The sequence below is a fragment of the Chenopodium album genome, chromosome 11 (assembly GCF_948465745.1).
Source record: "Chenopodium album chromosome 11, dcCheAlbu1.1, whole genome shotgun sequence".
In the NCBI taxonomy this organism is placed as follows: Eukaryota; Viridiplantae; Streptophyta; class Magnoliopsida; order Caryophyllales; family Amaranthaceae; genus Chenopodium; species Chenopodium album.
The window spans coordinates 52,471,247-52,495,030 of record NC_137844.1 but is presented as its reverse complement, the minus strand read 5'-3'; the positions used below and the strand labels follow the sequence as shown (position 1 = coordinate 52,495,030).

General features: G+C 36.4%; 2 protein-coding genes across 5 annotated transcripts; both read right to left on the bottom strand.

Annotated features, from left to right (window-relative positions):
- On the bottom strand, window positions 1-6,088 carry LOC145567738 (uncharacterized). Of its 2 annotated transcripts, XM_081627102.1 has the most exons (5): window positions 5,600-6,088; window positions 4,577-4,703; window positions 2,951-4,469; window positions 2,080-2,698; window positions 1-1,914 (listed from the first exon to the last, which is right to left on the bottom strand). In XM_081627102.1, the coding sequence occupies exons 2-5, from the start codon at window positions 4,598-4,600 to the stop codon at window positions 567-569; spliced, it is 3,510 nt and encodes a 1,169-aa protein (XP_081483228.1). In that variant the 5' UTR covers window positions 4,601-4,703; window positions 5,600-6,088; the 3' UTR covers window positions 1-566. The 2 variants fall into 2 exon arrangements, with proteins under 2 accessions (XP_081483228.1, XP_081483227.1); XM_081627101.1 differs by having other exon boundaries at window positions 2,080-4,469.
- Window positions 6,089-11,694: 5,606 nt separating this feature from the next.
- Window positions 11,695-18,880, bottom strand: LOC145567736 (uncharacterized). Of its 3 annotated transcripts, XM_081627100.1 has the most exons (5): window positions 18,330-18,880; window positions 16,335-16,461; window positions 14,711-16,232; window positions 13,837-14,458; window positions 11,695-13,670 (listed from the first exon to the last, which is right to left on the bottom strand). In XM_081627100.1, exons 2-5 carry the CDS (start codon window positions 16,356-16,358, stop codon window positions 12,020-12,022), a joined length of 3,819 nt encoding a protein of 1,272 aa, XP_081483226.1. In that variant the 5' UTR covers window positions 16,359-16,461; window positions 18,330-18,880; the 3' UTR covers window positions 11,695-12,019. The 3 variants fall into 3 exon arrangements, with proteins under 3 accessions (XP_081483226.1, XP_081483224.1, XP_081483225.1); XM_081627098.1 differs by having other exon boundaries at window positions 13,837-16,232; XM_081627099.1 differs by having other exon boundaries at window positions 13,837-16,232; window positions 16,335-16,454.
- Window positions 18,881-23,784: the final 4,904 nt, after the last annotated feature.

Genomic DNA, 23,784 nt, shown 5'->3' with positions numbered 1-23,784 from the left:
AGCCCCCAAAAATCTCATTGATTCAACCCTACAGCAATAACATCAAGAGTTACATGTGCAGAAAATGCCAAGATAAAGATGACATTCAATGAGAAAATGGTATCTGGATTCAATCCTAGACCCACCTAACTTTTTGTCAAGGGCCAATGTAGACTAATAAAAAGCGCCCCAACAAAAATTTGCAGGCATAATCTATCCAGTCGGGATAACATCAAGAAGATAAAAAAGAGATTAAATAATTTCCAGTGATCTTTGGATACCGAACGAAGAACAAAACCACAGGTCAAAGCAACGAAGGAACAACTCTCTTTGTAGCATCATCACCAATACAATTCTGCACACCAACTGACAGTGGGTTGTCATCGAGTTTATCCTCTTGTACTCACACAACTGGCTCCTCAACTTCCAATTCGTCCATCACAATCCCTTGTAACCCTGCTACCAAACTCTGGAGTATCCTGGAAAGTTTCATCAAGATTCAATCTCTTTTCTGGATCCTCATTATCAATGCGCCTCATGATATTAGGCTGACCATAGTGTTTTCGTTTGTCTTGATAATTCTCATATCAACATCCTCTATTGGATCCATTGGTGTCGGAAAATCTTCCAGCATAATTGGGTCGATATTGTTCCTCAGACTTAGAATTATGTGATGAATCCATGACATCAACCCCGAATTGCTTTGAATTAGGATTAAATCTTCCATCTCTTTCATATATGACAGAATGATTTTCCCCTCTAAACCTCCTTGGACCATCGCCAATGCGGCTGTCTATACCCCTTAACCCTCTGACCTGAAAACTTGAAACATCTCTATCCCGAAAACCATTAGTCATGGAAAAACTATCATTAATATCCTGATGCATTTTATTTGCCATGCCATCATCAAAGTTACACCTCGCAGGACGGAGGAGATTATATTGTTTCCTTCTTTCTCCAAAATTCTCCTCATATCTAACTCCTCTACTAGCATCATCCGGAAATCTATCTGAAATTCTATAATACCCATCCGGCTTAAGATTTCGTGGGGAATCTATTGTGTTACCTCTGTCATCCCTCAAGCGAATTCTCCCTGGTGATCTATCTGGGGCAGAGTTCCGCTGCTTGTAACCTAGCTCCCTAAAATGACCTGGTTCATCCTTCCGAGCAGAATTCCATCGGTTACAAAGAGGAGATCCGTGGTTTCTTGAAATTGACCTAAAACCACCAGCATGGTCAGGCCCGGAACCAGGTTGTTGCTGTGGTGACCTTAGTCTTTGCATTCTGGCCTCAGGCCTAAAATTTGGAGATCTACTTCGGTGCTTAAAAAAGGTATTACCACCATTTCCAGCCCCCAGTCTTCTCCTTGGCAAATTCCAAATGACAGGAGACCGACTTCTTGATCGAGATGGAGACTTCCTGCGAGAGTGATGTATATTTGACTGCCCTCTACCACCAAATGGAGAAATACTTCTCTCTCTGCGGGACAAAGGACGACAATATTTTAAGGAGGACTGGAATGATTCATCTGGAGAAGGTCCACTAAACCTTCCCCTGCCTCCTCTGCTTTCAGAAAAAGGGCCATGCCTGAAGGATCTTCCCCGACCAAAAGCTGCTCTATCAGGGCTAAACTTCCTATCAGTATTATAACGCGAGTGAAATCCAGCACAAGGCTCTCCGTCAGCACTAGCTCGATTTTTTGGAAGTTGTTGAGAATATGATGCATCATCTTGAGTGCCAACACATCCATGGTCATCTCTCTCCACACTAGCATCAACATCGAATTTAGAATGTCCATGGATAATAGGTGAGTAACGCCTGAAACTTCTACGATTGTCTGATGAACCATCCCACCTACCACCATGGCGTCCTCTACCTTGACTGTGAAATGAATATCGCGCCCTCTCAAACGATCTCATGGAGCCAGGCTCAAATCTATCAAAAAGACATTAACATATTAGATCCAAGAAAACTAGAAATAATCACCTAATACGAGGAAATATAAGGAGTACGACAAAGGGAAACAAAAGGAGGATGGGGGAGGAGGGAAGAGCAAGCAGTCATTGTAAAGCGTGCATATAACCAACACAACACTGATACCTATTCTCCATTTTCTTGAAACGCTCCTCCCTATATGCATGATCACGAGAAACTGGACCTTCAATCTGTGACTGCAAGCCCCTTCTGAATGCTTTTTGTTCCACTCTAGTTTCATCACCTTGGCGATCCAGTCCATCAATATGACTAGGCATCCTATTCTTTCTCCTGATATCATCTATGCCTTGATTTCCCATATCTGAAAAGCTCTTGCTACTCTTAAGCAGTTCTTTTTGCTGAATTATTTCTGTTTTCTCTCCAGCATGACTCGATTTTATTTGGTTACCTTCATCATGTTCCCTATCATTCCCAACTGCTTCAGAAGCTACTTCAAAAACCTCTTTATCATTTTTACAATCATGAAAAGTGACGGCAGCAGCAGTTCCTAGTCTCCCGCTCTTTCTATCTTCATCTTGTCCAGACTCGGAGACATGGTCCTCACTTGAACTGGCCATATACGTTTCTCTGTAGTTCGAAATAAAGTCTATATTTTCAGCTTCTCGATCACCAGCATCATATTCTTCCCAAGCATGTTCACTTGACTCCCTGAGCTCCCCATCTTCATATTGGGAATCATAACCCTCCTGGAGCTCACCAATAGCATCAGTGCCAACCACCAAAACTGGATAACATTGAACACCAACATCATTACTACGTTTAAGAGAATCTTCATAATCAGTATTGTCAGAATAATTGGAACAATTATCCAAGTTAATTTTGCAAGTCTCACGTTTGGAGAAATCACATGAATCCATGAGTGTTACCGAGCAATTCTCAGAGGGATTCTTTATGGTTTCATTATTACTAACTATGTTTCCATCCTGAAGATGATTAAAATCCTTCAACTTAGTATCTAAAGCTACTGGAAACTCACATCTTTTCGGCACAGAGTTGGATGCCTCAGTGTGTAAAGGGACATGTTCATCTGATACAGCAACTTCAGCATGCTTTAGATGCTCTACTTTTTTCAGGTCAGCATTCTCTATTAAAGATTTTTCTTCATGATGTAAATTCTTATGTGTCTCCAAATCCCCTAGAACAGTGATATTTTGGTTAACCTTTGAGCTGGATGACACACACAAACTAATATAACTATCAGCAGACACAGCACCAAATGCAGCATCAGAAGCACAAGCATTTCCAAAATTCTGCAACTGACAGGATGACACAACACCATCTGTTTTGAACCCCTCAATTACTGGCCGATAGCTTACACTATTATCATTCAAATCTAGAATCTTCACAGAAGCAACATCAACCTCATTAACAGTATAAGATGCTGACAATTGAGCAGTCTGATCAGGGGCAGCAGCAACTACTCCAACAGTAAGATCAACATTTTCATCACGGTGCATACTTTTAGAGTCTTCAGCTATACAATTCACAACATTCAAGTTAAGGTTGGAGTTGGTTGACAGAGGCTTCTCGCCTAAGGATTGAGGCTGCTTCAGATTGAGGCAACAATCTGTATCATAAGTGTCCTTGATATGAGCTGAACTTTGATTTGCCGGTGATTTCTGTTCACCAGGGAGTAAGCAGCTTTTTGCAGCATGTAAAGTTTCCAAATTTTCTCGTGAATCATGGGCTTTCAATTCCATATTTTCATCATGGTCAACTTTTCCAGCATCTTGAGAAATGTCATGAGCAACAACATTTTGAACTCCTGGATCATCAAAAGGCTGCTCCCAAGCATCCATCACAACATTCAAGTCCCAATGCAACTTAACATCTCGGGAAGATTGTCTCTGGTCCCACCCTTCATCTTCATTTTTGCTGCATGAAACATCCGAAGAAAAGCCCAAGGAAACATCCTTCATTTTTCCAACAGCAACAACATTTTGAGATGAATTTACAGTAGTTGAGATAGATGCAAGCTCTACAACTGGCTCTGTGGATATACATAAGGATGTTGCTCCACTTGATATTTCAGACGAATTAATAACATCTTCCTTTAATAAACCCTTAGATAATGAAGGTGCTTCATCATAAGTAGAAACTTCCGGAGCTCGCTCCAGCACGGAAGACTCTTCAATGCCTGAACCATCCTCCGCATAACCACAATCTCTTCCCAAACTGCTACTGCAGGCAGCAGCTGCAAGTATTGATATACCATAGAAATCTTCATCTTCACCGAAGCTTTTGTTGGAATTGTCAGTTTTCTTAGCATCAATGCAATTTTTATTCTCAACAACCTGGCTCGAACTAATGTCAGAAGTTGAAGATTGCGGTTTGATTGAAACATCTTGACTTCTTGTTTGATCTGCAATCTCCTCCGCACATGGAGAATTGTAAACTGGCGGTGGTGACGGGGATCTTAAAAAGAATCTTCTCTTTTTAATAGGTACATGCTCTTCCTTATTACTAAAGCGACAGCCTGATGCTAGTACTCCATGCTGCCAAAAGATTATAACAGGAGATTTAGGGAGCTGTTTCTAAATATATTCGAAGGTTGATAAAATAACTACTATGAACTCTTTGGGGGAAAAAAATCACGACATACCTTTTTAGTCTCGGATACAGGCATTTTGAAACACTGAACTTGTGAAGGAATATAAAGTATAATCCTTGATGCTTTTAAATACTGTCTTTCTGGCAAGTCTTGATGCACTCCGACTACCTTATTAAACCTTCAGACAGAATTAATTTTGAGAGAGACTGCTTTAAAATATCAAAATTGATGCTAGGGACATGACAAAAATGTTTTAGGTGACTGTAAGTAATCCAAGCAAGAGAAAACACAAAACATGTACACCCAAATGCATACTAATCTATTTTATTCGATAGAAAGTTATTACACCAAGCAGATTAATCATTCATCATCACAGGAAAACAAGCACCAAGCACGGGGATATGTGGGCATCATCACCAGTATATCTTAAGGTTGAGGGAACATGGCCAAACTTAGCACTCACAGTAGACATAATTGATGCCATAAAACACAAGTTCCAAGAAGAAAGAAATCGCTAATAACTGCATAAACATAAACACATAGGACAATTTGGTTCATGTAGCCGACCCCACTTATGGGATTAAGGCTTTGATTGATTAATTGATCGATTAAACTACATCTTTCAAGCAGCATAGAAGTATAGAATCAATCATGGTTCTTTGAAATAACAAAGATCCACCAGAAACACACATGACCGAAATCACAAATACATATAATGATACAATTCCGTCCAGATTTTACGAGGCCTTGTAATTCAAGCCTAGAAACAGATTAAAGAAGGAAACTATTGGGAAAAATAAAAGTAAATCATCAATTATCATCCCCCAGAAAACCTATTGGAAAAAAAAAAAAAAAAAAAAAAAAAAAAAAAAAAAAAAAAAAAAGCACACACACACAAATCATTCAAACTTTTCATTCGAATCCAAGATACAAGCCTAATTAAGGCAGGACCTCGACAATTAATCTCAATTATGATTGGTAATACATCAATCAAACACAACAATTGCAAAAACCCTAACAACAAACCGAAAACAGCAGATACATCAACTATAATTTAAATCAAACATAACTTACTTTCAATACCTCGAGATTCAACTCGATCTTCACCTTAACAACTCGATTCAATAGATCTTCCCAAAAAAAAAAAACAACGATTAATTTAAAAGTTCCAGAAATTCTTCTGCATCATCATCAACATCGATTAACCAGAAACTTGAGTCCTTTCAATAATCAATAAACAACAGAAAATCTTCTATTCTCCATTAAAGATGGCGGCAATAAATAGGGTTTTTCTGAGATTCTGCTGCTTTATCGGTGCAAAATTCATCATTCCACTGAAAATCGAACCTTTTTTCTCTCTCAAAAATCAACAACGAAAAATAGCAGAAAAATTGAAGAAAAATACAGAAATAATTCTTAGTTCATCTTCAACCTTGAGCTTCTTTGTCGTCTTTTTCTTCAGTTTCTCTCTCTTCAAAATCCTCGAGAAGAGTCTTTTTTTTCTTTTTTTTTTTCTCTGTTGGCTGCTTTGGTGGTGGAAGTGAAGGCTACTGCAGCTTCACCACGTATTTATTGTTCTGAATTTCTTTTTTTTTTTTTTTTTTTTTAAGAAAATTCTTCGGAATTTCCCTTCTCTCTCGTAAACGAAAACCTTTTTTATTCGTTTATTTTTGTTTCCTGTTTTACCCTATGTACTTTATTTGACTTTTATGCTCTATTTTAGATCTAGGGTTGAGATTTTGGATTGAAAAATAATGAGGTGTAAATGAATACTCAATTATTGGGCTTTGTATTTGTACTATGATTATACTTTATGATTGGTAGTATTCTATGGTGAGCGTATAATCTATCTTGAATAAGTTTTTTATTAAGCTTATTATGACTATGACTTTCATATTTAATAATCTTAAACAATAACTTTTTGGTGTAGCAGACCATACCATGTGGCAGGTATTACTCAAATTATTTTGTTAGAAGTTATCCAAATTATTTAGTTAGGGGTTATCTGAGTTACTCGTTCAGGGGTTTACCTGAAAGGTTCGGATAAGGATTACTCGAGGGGTTCACTTGGTCAAGAGTAACTTGAGTGGTTACTCGATTAGGGGTTACTCGAGTTAGTCGGTCAAGGGTTACTCAAGTTATTCGGTTATGGGTTACTCAAGTTACTCGGTCAAGGGTAATTTAAGGAGTTCGATTAGGGGTTACTCCAGTAATTCGGTCAAGGGTTACTTAAGGAGTTCGGTCAGGGGTTACTCAGTCAAGGGTTACTTGAGGGTACAGTCAGGGGTTACTTGGGAGGTTACTCGGCCAGGGTTTACTTAAGAGGTTACTTGGTCAGGGGTTACTCGAGGGGTTCTATCATGGATTACTCGTACTTGAGAAGTTACTCGGTCAGGGGTTACTCAGTCGGGTTTAACTCAAGTAACCCCTGATCAAGTAACTTGAGTAACCTCGGCAACTCGAGTAATCTCTGACCAAGTAACTCGAGTAAACCCCGACCGAGAAACTCAAATAACCCCAGTCGTACGGTACAACAGGCCGCAAACAAAAAATTGTAAATCTTAAAATATCATCGATGTGAATTTAATAATAAGACCCTATTCAATTCACCTTAAAAAAATAATATTTAGTAAAAATAATTTCAGTTCAATAAAGAAAAAGAAATTCAATTTAACAAAATAAGTTTTGTTCAGCAAAAATCAGTAATTCTGAAGAAAAATATAATAAAGAATCAGTAAAAATAATTTCAGTTCAGCAAAATTAATTTAATTTCAGTAAAAAATAATTTCAATTTAGCAAAATAATTTCAGTTCAATAAAATTAATTTCAGTTTAGCAAAATAAGGTGAAGTAAACCGGGGCCTAAGTGTTATTGTCAACGGTTTTAGAAAAAAAAATAAGTAAATACTTCGTAATTGTTTACATCAAAATCATAAAATCCCTATCACCTATTCTCGTTTATTATCTCTCCTCTCAATGGCTCTCATTGATGTTTAGTGTCACTTCAAACCCTATCCCCTCAAGCTATAACCACCCTAACAAAGGTCTTACCTCTCTTTCATCCTATATATCTTGTTTCGCATTCTCACCTCTTACGTAAAGTCACTAGTTTTGGACCCGGACGGTGCCCTAGATCATAATTTAGAACTAATCATTAATATACGTTGTACTTTATAATTCAATTTTCTCGTAATTAAATTTGTTGTCCGTATTGTCATTTGCTACATATTACAATAATATTTTGTATTCAAAAGATTGAATAAAAAATCACATAACTTGGTGGTAAGACACTTACTTTTATAATTAGTGGTTATGTGTTTAAATCTTGTAGAGGACATTTTAAAACCCACATAGACGGGTGATGAAATCAATCCAAAGATCCATTAGAATCGAGAGGAAAGCTGTAATCAATTGAATTATCCCAAATATTCAACCAAAATAAGATAAATATAGCTGGCTAGTTAAGTTCAACAAAAACCATGCAAAACTCCCATTGATTTGTACTTTTGATATTTACTTTAATAAGACGTACAAAACAATGGGAGATTAAAAGAGTACAAATACTAGTTCAAAACTACTAATAATTGTTTGAACTAATATGAGTATTAAATAATCGACAAACATACAATGATGCTATAATAATGAATACATTAAAGAGTTCGTATGTTTTTTTTTTTTTTTTTGTACTCTAAATGTTTAGAAATAACTATCGAACTATCTCAAGACTGTTAACCACAAATAGTTCAGAACTAACTCCATACGAAGTTATCATACATGCTTTTAGGATATATTTCCAACCTACTTAGAGGAAGTGTCCATGAATCATTCTGTAGGGTATTCATACCATGCCGTGGTTGCATTGCATGGCATGGCACGAGCCAACAGTCTGTACAACGCCACAGCATGGCACAGCACCATCCCTTTGCCAAGGTTTGTGAACAGGTTACGATGGTTCAGGTATAGGTACTTGATTCCGAAGAGAATCCTGAAGGGAAGGAGGACCTAGTAACCGTTATGCAAGGTTCAAAAGCTGAGGCTGATATACGTACAGTTCAAAACATATTTAAGCTTTAACCAAACTCTTAAGAGCCCGTTTGCATTAATGAAGGGTGGTTTAATTGATTATGATAATACACTAATCATATGTTCTATACAAATACAAGTCTTTCACATAGTAGCAATCTATTTAGAGATAGAGTTGTATTATTATGAACTCATTCACATGTCTTGCCGTATAACAAACTTGAATGTCAAATTATCTTCGTGTTTTGTTTTTTTTTTTTTTTTTTTTTTTTTGACACATTTTCGCATTTAATTTGATATTGGGGTTGTAGAATTCATAAATTTACTTATAGAGGATCAATTGTGGAAAAACAAAGGATGAACATTTAAGGCGTTGCTAGAAGTTTGAGACTTTAAACATACGCTAACTTGAGAGTTGAGACTCACTTCCACAAGAGCCAGTAAATTCCGATTTTTGTCTTAGTTTTGTTGTCATAAAGCTTATGTGCTCTCATTGTCAATTGCATCAAATAAATTCTTCCGGTGAACCCACAATGCACGTCAGCGACTACCAGGATAAAACATAAGAGATCGCCACATTTTGGCTTTCATGTTGCTGTGTAGGACAATAGATCCATTCAAATCTGTCAAATCTTTGTTCGTTTAGGAGACAATTGGAATGCCTAAGCAGTAGCAGCTAAAAGGCACAGTATATCTGGTCAGAATACAGAACTAATTATAAAAGGTATAGTAGCCGATCAGCCTGAACCTTTCATCAAAACAGGCAAAAACCCACTACATCAGTAGAAAATGTACAATGCTAAAGAGAAGTGTCACCCTCGAGAGCTCCAGTGCATTCAAGATTGAAGCTAATAACATAATGTACCATTACAGTGGCATTATTCGTATTGAAATGCCTGATATGGTCCACATACCAGCTGGTGCCATTGCTTTCGAATCCTCATGTTAAAATATACCTTCTGTAGTTCTGTTCCATCATAAAGCAATGGGTCCAAAACCTTTTGATACTTGAAACCTGAAGAATTTCTCTGAAATTAAATCCAAGTCTTCATAGCCTTAGAACTTTGGCATCTAAACAGGTTGACATTTTTGAAAGAATTTATGAATTTCTTCATTGTAACTTTAATGCTTTTGGCTTCACTCATTAGAGAAGTTCCTCTTCAATCCTTGCAATTTGTGACCTGTCATAAAAACAAGTCCACCCAATTTGTGAAATTACTTGTTACATGGAAAGAGCTTTATTCAGGATCCAACATGCCACGAAAACACTGGAAAACTGCCTACAATCAAAAACATGGATAATATAAACAAACTTCCAGACCTAATGTACGGAGTACTCGAGTCCTTGATTATGACGTATCACATTCCAATGCTCTCTCTCAACTCCTTGATACCACTGTTTGATCAAACCCACTTCGGATGAATATAAGCACCAGCGGTTAATATTTTCAAATACAGGATGTTTCTCTGCATTGCTCAACATCAGCAGTCTTAAAGTGACCTAGGTGCCTGTACTAATATACTACGCTTTCCTTTACACATTCCGCCTGTAGACAATATCCACATTATCCTCGAAACAATTTCTGAGAAGGGCTGTCTCTGCTAGGAGGTACGAACCAGAGAAAATCAAAGGCCTGCCTTTAAAACAGCAAAAAAAAAAATCCAATCTTCGGGTTTAACTGGCGAGTCGAGCTGATGAAGAGCCCAAGGGGCCGATGGTACAGAACAAGCAACCACAGATCTACATGACATATAGCAAAGGTAATAAATGAGGCAAAGTAGATGAAACAGAGAAATCCATTTTTATTATTGACATCCATTTTCTGAAAACTGAAGAAACAGAGAAATCACTCAGGAATCACAAATTCACAGCAAATAAATCTGTTAGCTAACCTGGTAACCTCCGATACCAACTGCTAATTTCTTGCTAAACTTTGAAAAGCATACATTTCCCTCAATACACTAAATCATTCTAGGACAAATAATATGCACAACCAACAAACAAACACATAATCCAAACAGATTTCTTGACAACAGAAAGCACTTAGTGCAATTGTGTACACCTTCATCAACCTTTGTTTAGGCAGGAATTTAGAACAAAATCTTACAGAAGGTGCAACCAAGTTTTTAATAGAAATATAATACCTAATCAGCCAACTAGGACTATTCACAAGAATTACCAGAGTACAGAAGCTACATACCTGTATTAGTAAAACTTAAAGCTGGCGAGGTTTCTGAAACCTGTTACTAACTTCAACTAGAAGTGCTATTCAGCTCATTGAGCAGGTGAGCAGCTTATAAGATGATTGGTTGGTTGGGAATCCTGTACTGCTACCCTTTTTTACTTTCACACACCTCTTCAATGCTCAATACTAACAATACAACTGACAATATCAGATGCAATTAGGATTTAGCTTTTCGCCATCAGATGTTGCAAAGTTCCAGATATTAGACAAACCAAAGGGTACTAAGTGATAAAAGTAAAAATAACAAAGAACAGAGCACTCACCTTTATTCCACACTGATCTCAGACAACAAAGTGTATAAATGATGTTATTCTCCACAAGACAGCCTATCAGCCTTTGGGTTCACAGCAATGTACATTCCTTCAAGCATTTAAGCAGAGGGATACCTTGCCAAAAATGATGATAACAGTGATAGCTTTGCAAACATCAGCAGACAGGCAACATGCAAGACCCCAAGTTCTTTGTGGAACTTTTGACAGCCAGGTATACAGTCATAAGCTCAAAGTATGGATAAATGCACCGCCCAAAACACCAACTGCGATTTTCTCAGTATTGCATATTTGTGCCAGATAGCAACATGCCTTAAGCCATGAAAGAAAATAAGTCCTGTAATGGCTAAAATCCAACTGATAACAGCAAGCCATAAAGCCGTATAAAGGCTGTCACTGCCCTATTTCAACTCATTAACGCCTATGCTCAACAACACCTGCAATGAATATAATAACAAAAAGCACAATATAGCCTTTCTGAAAAACTGATCAATGTATAATATCTCTGAAGAGAACAAGTGTAATGGACTTCTTGCTAAGTCTGTTCTTGCCAAGACCCTCAGTCATTATTCACAGCAGTAAATTCAAAGGAAAGAAAAAAAAAAAAAAAAAAAAATCAGAAATCAGGAAAATGTAAATCAAGATGAGTCCCTAAAAATCTCATTGATTCAACCCTAGAACAATAACGTCAAGAGTTACATGTGCAGGAAATGCCAAAGATAAAGATCACATTCAATGAGAAAATGGTATCTGGATTCAAAAAAAATTCCTAGACCCACCTAAATTTTTGTCAAGGGCCAATGACTAATAAAAAGCACCCCAACAAAAATTTGCAGGCATTATCTATCCTGTTGGGGTAACATCAAAAAGATTTTTTATAAAAAAAAAAAAAAGAGAGACTAAATAATTTCCAGTGATCTTTGGATACCAAACGAAGAACAAAACCACAGGTCAAAGCTATGAAGGAACAACTCCCTTTGTAGCATCATCACCACCACAATTCTGCACACCAACCGACAGTGGGTTGTCATCAAGTTTATCCTCTTGTCCACACACAACTGGCTCCTCATCTTCCCTGAAGCATGTGGATAAGCTTCCAATTCGTCCATCACAATCCCTTGTAACCCTGCTACCAAACTCTGGAGTATCCTGGAAAGTTTCATCATGATCCAACCTCTTTTCTGGATCCTCATTATCAGTGCGCCTCATGATATTAGGCTGACCATAGTGTTTTCGTCTGTCTTGATAGTTCTCATATCGACATCCTCTATTGGATCCAGTGGTATCGGAAAATCTTCCAGCATAATTGGGTCGATATTGTTCCACAGACTTGGAAGTATGTGATGAATCCATGACATCAACCCCAAATTGCTTTGAATTAGGATTAAATTTTCCATCTCTTTCATAAATGGCAGAATGATTTTCCCCTCTAAACCTCCTAGGGCCATCGCCAATGCGGTTGTCTATACCCCTTAACCCTCTGTCCTGAAAACTTGAAACATCTCTATCCCGAAAACCATTAGTCATGGAGAAACTATCATTAATATCCTGATGCATTTTATTTGCCATGCCATCATCAAAGTTACGCCTCGCAGGATGAAGGAGATTATATTGTTTCCTTCTTTCTCCAAAATTCTCCTCATATCTAACTCCTCTACCAGCATCATCAGGAATCCTATCTGAAGTTCTATAATACCCATCAGGCTTCAGATTTCGTGGGGAATCTATTGCGGTACCTCTGTCATCCCTCAAGCGAATTCTCCCTGGTGATCTATCTGGAGCAGAGTTCCGCTGCTTGTAACCTAGCTCCCTAAAACTACCTGGTTCATCCTTCCGAACAGAACTCCATCGGTTACGCGGAGGAGATCCATGGTTTCTTGAAATTGACCTAAAACCACCAGCATGGTCAGGCCCTGAGCCAGGTTGTTGCTGTGGTGACCTTAGTCTTTGCATTCTGGCCTCAGGCCTAAAATTTGGAGATCTACTTCGGTGCCTAAAGAAGGTATTACCACCATTTCCAGCCCCCAGCCTTCTCCATGGAGAATTCCAAATGACAGGAGACCGACTTCTTGATCGAGATGGAGACTTCCTGCGAGAGTGATGTATATTTGACTGCCCTCTACCACCAAATGGAGAAATACTTCTCTCTCTGCGGGACAAAGGACGCCGGTATTTTAAGGAGGATTGGAACGATTCATCTGGAGAAGGCCCACTAAACCTTCCCCTGCCTCCTCTGCTTTCAGAAAAAGGGCCATACCTGAAGGATCTTCCCCGACCAAAGTCTCCAGCTCTATCAGGGCTAAACTTCCTATCGGTATTATAACGCGAGTGAAATCCAGCACAAGGCTCTCTATCAGCACCAGCTCGACTTTTGGGAAGTTGTTGAGAATATGATGCGTCATCTTGAGTGCCAACACATGCATGGTCATCTCTCTCCACACTAGCATCAACATCGAGTTTTGAATGTCCATGGATAATAGGTGAGTAACGCCTGAAACTTCTACGATTGTCTGATGAACCATCCCACCTACCACCTTGGCGTCCTCTACCTTGACCGTGAAATGAATACCGCGGCCTCTCAAACGATCTCATGGAGCCAAGCTCAAATCTATCAAAAAGACATCAATATATTAGATCCAAGAAAGCTAGAAGTAATCACCTAATACGAGGAAATATAAGGAGTACAGCAAAGGGAAACAAAAGGGGAATGGGTAGGAGGGAAGAACAAGAAGTCATTGTGTAAAGCACACATATAACCAACATAACACTGATACCTATTCTCCATTTTCTTGAAACGCTCCTCCCTATATGCATGATCACGAGAAATTGGGCCTTCAATCTGTGACTGCAAGCCCCTTCTGAATGCTTTTGGTTCCACTCTAGTTTCATCATCTTGGGGATCTAACGGTCCATCAATATGACTAGGCATTCTATTCTTTCTCCTGATATCATCTATGCCTTGATTTCCCATATCTGAAAAGCTCTTGCTACTCTCAAGCAGTTCCTTTTGCTGAATTATTTCTATTTTCCCTCCAGCATGACACGATTTTATTTGGTTACTTTCATCAGGTTCCCTATCATTCCCAACTGCTTCAGAAGCTACTTCAAAAACCTCGTTATCATTTTTACAATCATGGAAAGCGACAGAAGCAGCAGTTCCCAATCTCCCGCTCTTTCTATCTTCATCTTGTCCAGACTCGGAGACGTGGTCCTCACTTGAATTGGCCAAATACATTTCTCTGTAGTTCGAAATATAGTCTATATTTCCAGCTTCTCTATCACCAGCATCATATTCTTCCCAAGCATGTTCACTTGACTCTCTGAGCTCCCCATCTTCATATTGGGAATCATAACCCTCTTGGAGCTCACCATTAGCATCAGTGCCAACCATCAAAACTGGATAACATTGAACACTAACATCATTACTTTGTTTAAGAGAATCTTCATTATCAGTATTGTCAGAATAATTAGAACAATTATCCAAGTTAATTTTGCAAGTCTCATGGATGGAGAAATCACATGAATCCATTAGTGTTACCGAGCAATTTTCAGAGGGATTCTTTATGGTTTCATTATTACTAACTATGTTTCCATCCTGAATATAATTAAAATCCTGCAACTTAGTATCTAAAGCTATCGGAAGCTCACATCTTTTAGGCACAGAGTTGGATGCCTCAGTGTGAACAGGGGCATTATCATCTGATACAGCAACTTCAGCATGCTCTTGATGCTCTACTGTTTTCAGATCAGCATTCTCTATTGAAGATTTTTCTTCATGATGAAAATTCTTAGGTGTCTCCAAATCCTCTGGAACTGTGACATTTTGTTTAACCTTTGAGCTTGATGATACACACAAACTAATATAACTATCTGCAGACACAGCGCCAAATGTAGCATCAGAAGCACAACCATTTCCAAAATTCTGCAACTGTCGAGAAGACACACCGCCATCTGTTTTCAACCCCTCAATTACTGGCTCATAGCTTACACTATTATCATTCAAATCTGGACTCTTCACAGAAGCATCATCAACCTCATTTACAGTATAAGAAGCTGACAATTGAGCAGTCTGATCAGGGGCAGCAGCAACTAATCCAACAGTAGGATCAATATTTTCATCATGGTGCACGCTTTTAGAGTCTTCAACCATACACTTCACAACATCCAAGTTAAGATTGGAGTTGGTTGAAAGAGGCTTCTCGCCTACGCATTGAGGCTGCTTCAGATTGAGGCAAGAATCTATATCATAATTGTCCTTGATATCAACTGAACTTTGATTTGCCGGTGATCTCTGTTCACCAGGGACTAGGCAGCTTTTTGCAGCATGTATAGTTTCCAAATTTTCTCGTGAATCATGGGCTTTTAATTCCATATTGTCATTATGGTCGACTTTTCCAGCATCTTGAGAAATGTCAGGAGCAACAACATTTTGAACTCCTGGATCATCAAAAGGCTGCTCCCAAGCATCCATCACAACATTCAAGTCCCAATGCAACCTAACATCTCGGGAAGATTGTCTCTGGTCCTTCCCTTCATCTTTGCTACATGAAACATCCGCAGAAAAGCCCAAGGAAACATCCTTCATTTTTCCAACAGCAACAACATTTTGAGATGAATTTACAGTGGTTGAGATAGATGCAAGCTCTACAACTGGCTCTATGGATATACAGGATGATGTTGCTCCACTTGAAATTTCAGACGAATTAATAACATCTTCCTTTGATAAACCCTTAGATAATGAAGGTGCTTCAGCATAAGTAGAAACTTCCCGCGCTCGCTCCAGCACAGAAGACTCCTCAATGCCTGAACCATCCTCCGCATAACCACAATCTCTTCCCAAACTGCTACTGCAGGCAGCAGCTGCAAGTATTGATATACCAGAGAAATCTTCATCTTCACCGAAGCTTTTGTTAGAATTGCAAGTTTTCTTAGCATCAATGCGATTTTTATTCTCAACAATCTGGCTTGAACTAATGTCAGAAACTGAAGATTGCAAAGGTAGAAGTTTTACTGAAACATCTTGACTTCTCGTTTGATCTGCAATCTCCTCCGCACATGGCGAGTTGAAAACTGGCGGTGGTGATGGGGACCTTAACAAGAATCTTCTCTTTTTGATAGGTACGTGCTCTGCCTTGTTGCTAAAGCGACAGCCTGATGCTAGTACTCCATGCTGCCAAATAGAAGATAACAGGAAATTTAGGGAGGAGTTTTCAAATATTTTCGAAGGTTGATAAAATTATTAATATTAACTCTGGAAAAAAAATCACGATACCTTTTCAGTCTCAGATACAGGCATTTTGAATCACTGAACTTGCTGAGGAAAATAAAGTAAAATACTTTATGATTTTAAATACTGTCTTTCTGGCAAGTCTTGATGCACTCCGACTACCTTCTATAACCTTCAGACAGAATTAATTAGACTATGAGCGTATATACAAAGACTAGACTACTTCATTGACTGAGACATCTATGCAACCTGTGTTAGACAACGGTCTTGGTCCAAACAGCACGAGAAAATTCCAGATACACAAAAAAATAAAAATAAAAAATAAAAAAAATAAATAAATCTGCAGACATGCAAATGGTGCAATTTGCATACCATTTAGTTGTCGTTTCATTTACCTTCATTTAACTTACTAACCAGTCATAGCCACAAAATATTTTGAGAGAGTGCTTTAAAATATCATAATTGATGCTAGGTACATGACAAAAATGTTTTAGGTGATGTTCAGAAATCCAAGCAAGAGAAAACACAAAACATGTACACCCAAATGCATATTAATCTATTTTATTAGATAGAAAGTTATTACACCAAGCAGATTAATCATTCACCGTCACAGGAAAACAAGCACCGAGCATGAGGTTATTTGGGCATCATCACCAGTATATCTTAAGGTTGAGGGAACATGGCCACACTTAGCACTAACAAAGACATAATTGATGCCATAAAACACTCCTCAAACAGAGTAAAGAGTGAGAAAGACCATACTTCTCTTACTACAGCTTTCAAGCAGCAAAAAGTATAGAACCATGGTTCTCTGATATAACAAAGATCCACCAGAAACTCACATGACCGTAATCACACATACATATAATGATACACTTTCTGTAAGAGGACCAGATTTTACGCGGCCTTGTAATTCAAGCCTGGAGGCAGATCAAAGAAGGAACTATTATGATTTTATCAGACCAAAACAATGAAAGTAAATCATCAATTATCATCCCCTCAGAAAACCTATTGGTGTCTTTCTACATGACCAAACTAACCCACAAGAGAACACATAGAGGGGGAAAAAAGCACAAATCATTTAAACTTTTACTTCGAATACAACATATAAGCATAATTTAGGCAGGACCTCGATACTTAATCTCATTTACGATTGGTAATACATCAATGACTAAACCTAATTCCAACAAGGAGTCTTTCAACATTTCAAGGAACCTTAAGCAAATCAATCAAGTACTAATACAAGCACAAGTAACACAGATCATATGTTATCGAGTTATTGACGGCCCCAAATGCAAATCAACATTGCTAAAACAAACACAGACAAACATAGATTTAACGCTTTTGAAACCCTTCATAACCAAATCATGCTAACACAGTCAGCATAAATTAATTGGTTTCGACACCCTTCAAAACCAAATCATGCTAAATCAAGCACACTCAGCATAAATTAAATCATTTCGACATTCCCCATAACAAAATCATGCTAAACTAAGCACAGTCAGCACAGATTAAACGGTTTCGACAGTCCTCAAAACCATATCATGCTAACAAAAACCAAAGGAGCACAGATTAAATGATTTCGACAGTCCTCACAACCAAATCACGCCAAAACAAGCACAAGCAGCATAAATTAAACAGTCTCGACGGTCCTCATAACGAAACCGTGCTATAACAGGCACATAAACCATAAATCAAATCCATTCGCTCCAGCAAAAATGCACTTTAAAACAATAATAGCAACTCCAAAAAATAGCAGCTTCAACAATTAATCTCATCTAATAAATCTCCTCTTAACATATCTCCCAATCTGCCAAAAAAACTAGGGTTATATCTCTTCAAGTTGACCAACATTTATAAATTCCATCAATCATCACACTCTCAAACATACTATACACTCATTTGTTTAGTAACCGCCATCATCCAATAACTTCAACGCAATCAATGAAGAAAGATTTATTCCAACAATCGCAAAAAACCCTAACAACAAACCGAAAACAGCAAATACATCAACTATAATTTAAATCGAACATAACTTACTTTCAATACATTGAGATTCAATCGAAAATATCACTCGATCTTCACCTTAACCACTCGATTCAATAGATCTTCCAAAAAAAACAACGATTAATTTAAAAGTTCCAGAAATTCTTCTGCATCATTATCAACATCGATTAACCAGAAACTTGAGTCCTTTCAATAATCAATAAACAACAGAAAAATCTTCTATTCTCCATTAAAGATGGCAACAATAAATAGGGTTTTTCTGAGATTCTGCTTCTTCATCTGTGCAAAATTCATCATTATCTCTCCTCAAAAACGCAGGAAAATCGAACCTTTTTTTGTATTCTCTCTCTTAGATCAACAACAAAAAATAGCAGAAAAATCGAAGAAAAATATAGAAATAATTCTTAGTTCATCTTCAACCTTGTGCTTCTTTGTGTGTGTGACTGTGTCGTCTTCTTCTGCTGTTTCTCTCTCCTCAAAATCCTCGAGAAGAGTCTTTTTTGCTTTTTCTTTTTTCTTTTTTCTTTTTTCTTTTTCTGTTGGCTGCTTGGTGGTGGAAGTGAAGGCTACTGCAGCATCACCACGTATTTATTCTTCTGAATTTCTTTTTCTCTCTCCTAAACGAAACCCTTTTTTCTTCGTTTAATTTAGTTTCCTGTTTTACCCTTTGTTCTTTATTTGACTTTTATGCTCAATTTTAGATCTAGGGTTCAGATTTTGGATTGAGAAATATTGAGGTGTAAAATAGATAATCAATTATTGGGCTTTATAATTGTACTCCCTTCGTCCTTAAAATTTCGACTTTTTTGATCTAATTTTAGTTCCAAAATAATCGCCTCATTTGCAATAAAATATTCATCAATATACAACAATATTTGTGCAAAATTAGCTTCCCCATATAAAATTTTGTTTTTCCATGTACTTTAAATATTTTATCTCTCTACTTTTTTACAAATCCCATGTAAATTTATCTTTCCAATATATTTTTATTTCTTTTTATTTAAGTTTCTTAATAACCGCGAAATCAACCCAAAAGGGTCGAAATTTTGGGGACGGAGGGAGTACTTACTACGAGTATGATTTTACTATATGGTTGGTACTTGGTACTCCGCAGTATTCTATTGTGAATCCCTCTATCCTTTTATTATATGTTTATTCTTCATTTTACACGTAATTTAAGAAAGTTAAACATTCCTTAAAATTAATAATTAGGAGTACAAATATGCATGTGGTGGGGATAGAGAAAGACAGAGAAATTGAAAAAAATAATTGAGAATTAGAAGAGATAAAGTATTGGGAATTAATGTCAAAGTACAAAAAAGAAAAAGAAAACGAATACAAATCATCAAAAAAGAGAATAACGTACAATCTATAAATAGAAATAGACACTTAATTTTGATGACCCCAAAAAAAATACAAGCATATAATAAAAGGACGGAGGGAGTAAGTTTTTTTATTAAGCTTATGACTACGACTTTAATACTTAAAAATCTTAAAATATTATTGATTTGAATTTAACAATGATTGTTATTGTTTCAATATTTTAGAAAATAAAACTAGTTTAAGTCCCGTGTAATGCACGGTTTTACTTGTTTTACTTAACCTAATTATGAATTAAAATTTTAATTTACCAACAATGTGAGAAAAGAAAAGAAAAGGAAAAAAAAAAACAAAAACAAAAAAAAACTATGTTTCAATTGAAACAAAATAACTTGAATTTATAAAAATAAAAAAAAATTAAAAAACTTGAATATTATATGTATATTGATGTAAAAAATTATCTATGTATAATTATTAAACGTTTATTTAAAATGTAAGAAATTTAATTATTATAGGTTTTTTTATGATGAAAATTTATGTTAATTACCCGTGCAATGTACTTATATATCCTATCTGTCCCTATTTTGTTGGCACACTTTGACAGACACTATATTTTTTACAAATTTAATTGATTTTTTTTTTTTTGGGCAATAGCCAATAGTTAATGATCAATTTATATTTATGGTTATTGAATAGCAATGTTATTAATATTATAAATAAATCAATAACCATATACTAAGCTAAGTGTCAATCCCGATTGGAGCAAAAAAAACTTTCAAAAAAATATACAAAGCTGAATGATAGATTGATAGTATATTCTAATATATTACCTAATACGTATTATATACGAAAGACGTGTTAAAAAAAATGTTGAATGCAATATAGAATATATACTTCACATATAATTGCCAATATATAATATATATAATGAAGATTTGGGGGAACAAAAAAGGAAAGAGGAAAAAGGCGGAAAAAATTTCAACCAAAGAATGACACGTGTCATTCTTGGTTTCGTCTTAGTATATTGTTAATGTTAATTTATTATTGATTATTGATGATTGACAAATTGTTGTTTATATCAAAATCGTTAAATCTTGCTTGTTATTTCAAGGAAAGATAACGGTTTTAATTGGAAAGGAGAGAAAAGTGTTACTCGTATTAAGGGAAGTAAAGTCGTTTTAAATGATTAATTAACAGAAATAAACCCCTAAAATACCTAATTAATTAGAGTGTTTACTTATCAGGATAAACTATGAGAATAACATTATATTTCATATACTCCCTTTTTTTTATAAAGTAAAATGAATTGACTTTTTGCATTATTCACTTGATCCACTTTGACTAATATTAGTGATTTATATATTAGAAGAAAAAAACGTATAATCTCATATGCATAAGTACTTGTCAAAATAGTTTATTAATATTCGATTGTTATAGTATTTTTATTACAGTAATAATTAAAATTATTTTTGGTCATTGTGTTACGTTGGCATAGATGCTCAAAAAAAGCATTTAAAGTTAAAATAATATGGAGTTTGGATATTGGGCATTACTTGTATCATCACTAAAATATTATGTTAAATGTAATACAAATGTCATGATACATATGGTTCAGTAAAATCGCGTAATACAGTAAATTCAAAGACGGTCTCGCTCTATATATAGTAACACCATATACAATTTTTAATTTTACATTCACCAACGAATGTTGTGTCAACCCTCATTACACCAAAACCTCATAATTTCATTGTGTTCGACTCTTCCTCACTTATCCTCATTTATTGCCTCCTCTCGTTGGTGTCATTGACTCAGAGTCACTTCCAACCTTATCCCCTCTAGGGATGTCTATTCGGTTTTCGGTTTGGATTTAAGTCAAATCCAATCCGATCCGAAATAAAATTCGGTTTTTGATTTTTAAATCCAATCCAATCCGAATTAGAACTCGGTTATTTGGATCCGATCCGAAAATCCAAATTAAAATACTTTGCAAATTTTATAGGGACTTAAGTGATTATAAAAATAAAAATGCAATTATAAAAAGTCTAGTCTTAAATACATAGTTCTTCATGATTAATACAAATATTAAAAACATAATTTATATTAATGTAATTATCAACAATATTTTACATGATTAATATAATGTATCCTTATTTATATGTAAAAGCACGGTTTCATATTTCGGTTAATTCGATTTTTTGGATCCGAACAAGGTCAATCTGATCCGATCCAAAAATCTGAATTTTAAAAAAAAATTCATTCCGATCCAAATTAATAATTCGATTTGGATTGGATTAGATTTTGGTTTTTATCCGAATAATGGACACCCTTAATCCCCTCAACCTTGATCTGTAGCCACCTTACCAAGATCTTACCTTTCTCTTTCACTGTATCTTGTTTCACCTTCTCACTTCTTAATAATGACATTATTTTCTTGATTTCTTCTTGTCAGCTCACTCAAATATTTATCTTGCATCAAGTGCTTGAAATTTGGTTAAATACATTGGAGTTTTTTTTTTAAGAGAACCATTAGAGCAGATAATGAAAATTAATCCAAAATTCCCTTAGAATAGGGAGTGAAGTTCTAACCAACTGAACTATCCCTCACTTTCATGGTAAGGACTCCTTGTGTACTTAATAATTTGTATATTTTCTATCATTTCAAACTTAAGCACTTTGATCATATTATCTTCCCTTCAGTAATAATTTTAATTAAAAATAATTTAAGTGAAATAGAAAGTAATTTAAGTTCAACCAAAATAAGTTAAATATAGCTAGCTAGTGTTGGAGTATAAACACATTTCTGGGATTCAACTATAACCTTGAGCTTTTGATTGAGTTGGCCCTTTAACATAGTATTGAAACCAGCATGACACAAAGGTCACGGGTTTAAATCTCATCCATCCCCCACTTTTAAGTGGAATATTAAAATCAATGTGAGTTTACAAGAGTATAAATCTTGCGGTGCATGCGCCATAGTTAGTACGATATTCGAAGAGTTCTTTCAGTCTGGCCTTATATCAAAAATTTAGTAGTTGACAGACTAACAATTAACATTAACTAGGAAAAATATGTAAATAGATTTTTGATAAGGGTATAAATATTTGTATACTATCTATAAGAGTTCTAAAAAAGAGACTATTAACATCAATAACGATAAATAAATAAACAAACATTTTTAAAAGTATAAATGTTCATGCACTATTCATAAGAGTTTTTTTTTTTTTGAAGAAAACGGTTAGTGCATTAAATCAATGAAAGGTTATCCAAAAGTACATACGGGCGAACCTCTTCCGGAACGAGGAACTCCCACAATTGCTCATGACCAAACGGCACTAACCTAGCTAGGTGATGGGCAACAAAATTACCCTCACGCTTTACATGGGACCAAATAATGGAAGAAAAATTCGAGCTAACCGCAACAATATCCTCTAAAATACCATCAACTGTCGCAAAGGCAAAAGAATGCTTCTTAATTTTTGAAACAAGCTGCAAAGAGTCGGCTTCCAAGGTGACATCCATATAGCCTAGCTCCCTTGCTTTCTTGAGCCCAAATAGCGCAGCCTTGCTCTCAGCAACCAGAGGCTCCCAACGAGCTCTGGCCCTGCTAACCGCAGCAAACATCACCTACCCATTACTGTCACGAGCTATAGCACCAAGCCCCACCCACCCATCTTCAGATATGGATGCATCAACATTGATTTTCACAGCACCAAGGGGGGAGGTAACCACACCGTTCTGCCAGCAGGTTTTGAGGGAGGAGTAGTACCCCCATAAATCTTTTCGGTATACTCCTCAAAATCAAGCACAAGCCTACTATGGCGCAGGATAACAGCTTCATCAGCATCCCAGACGTTTTCAAAGATCCATTTGTTGCGGCGAAACCATATAAACCAAGTAAGGAACAAGCTCCTCTAATATACATCCTCTTCTAAGTGTTTTGCCCATGAAAGAATTACTTCACCGAAGGAATCAGCAGCAGCAAACTTAAGAGCCTCGGAGCATCCACTTTTCAGCCACAATTGATGAGCATTAGGACACAAAATCACAGCATGAATAGTTGTTTCATTTGCCGAATTGCAGCAGGGACTTACTTGATCTTCAATCAGGTGCCTGTGAGCCAAGATGCTTCGAGTTGGCAGCGAATTAGAGCAACATCGCCACAAGAACT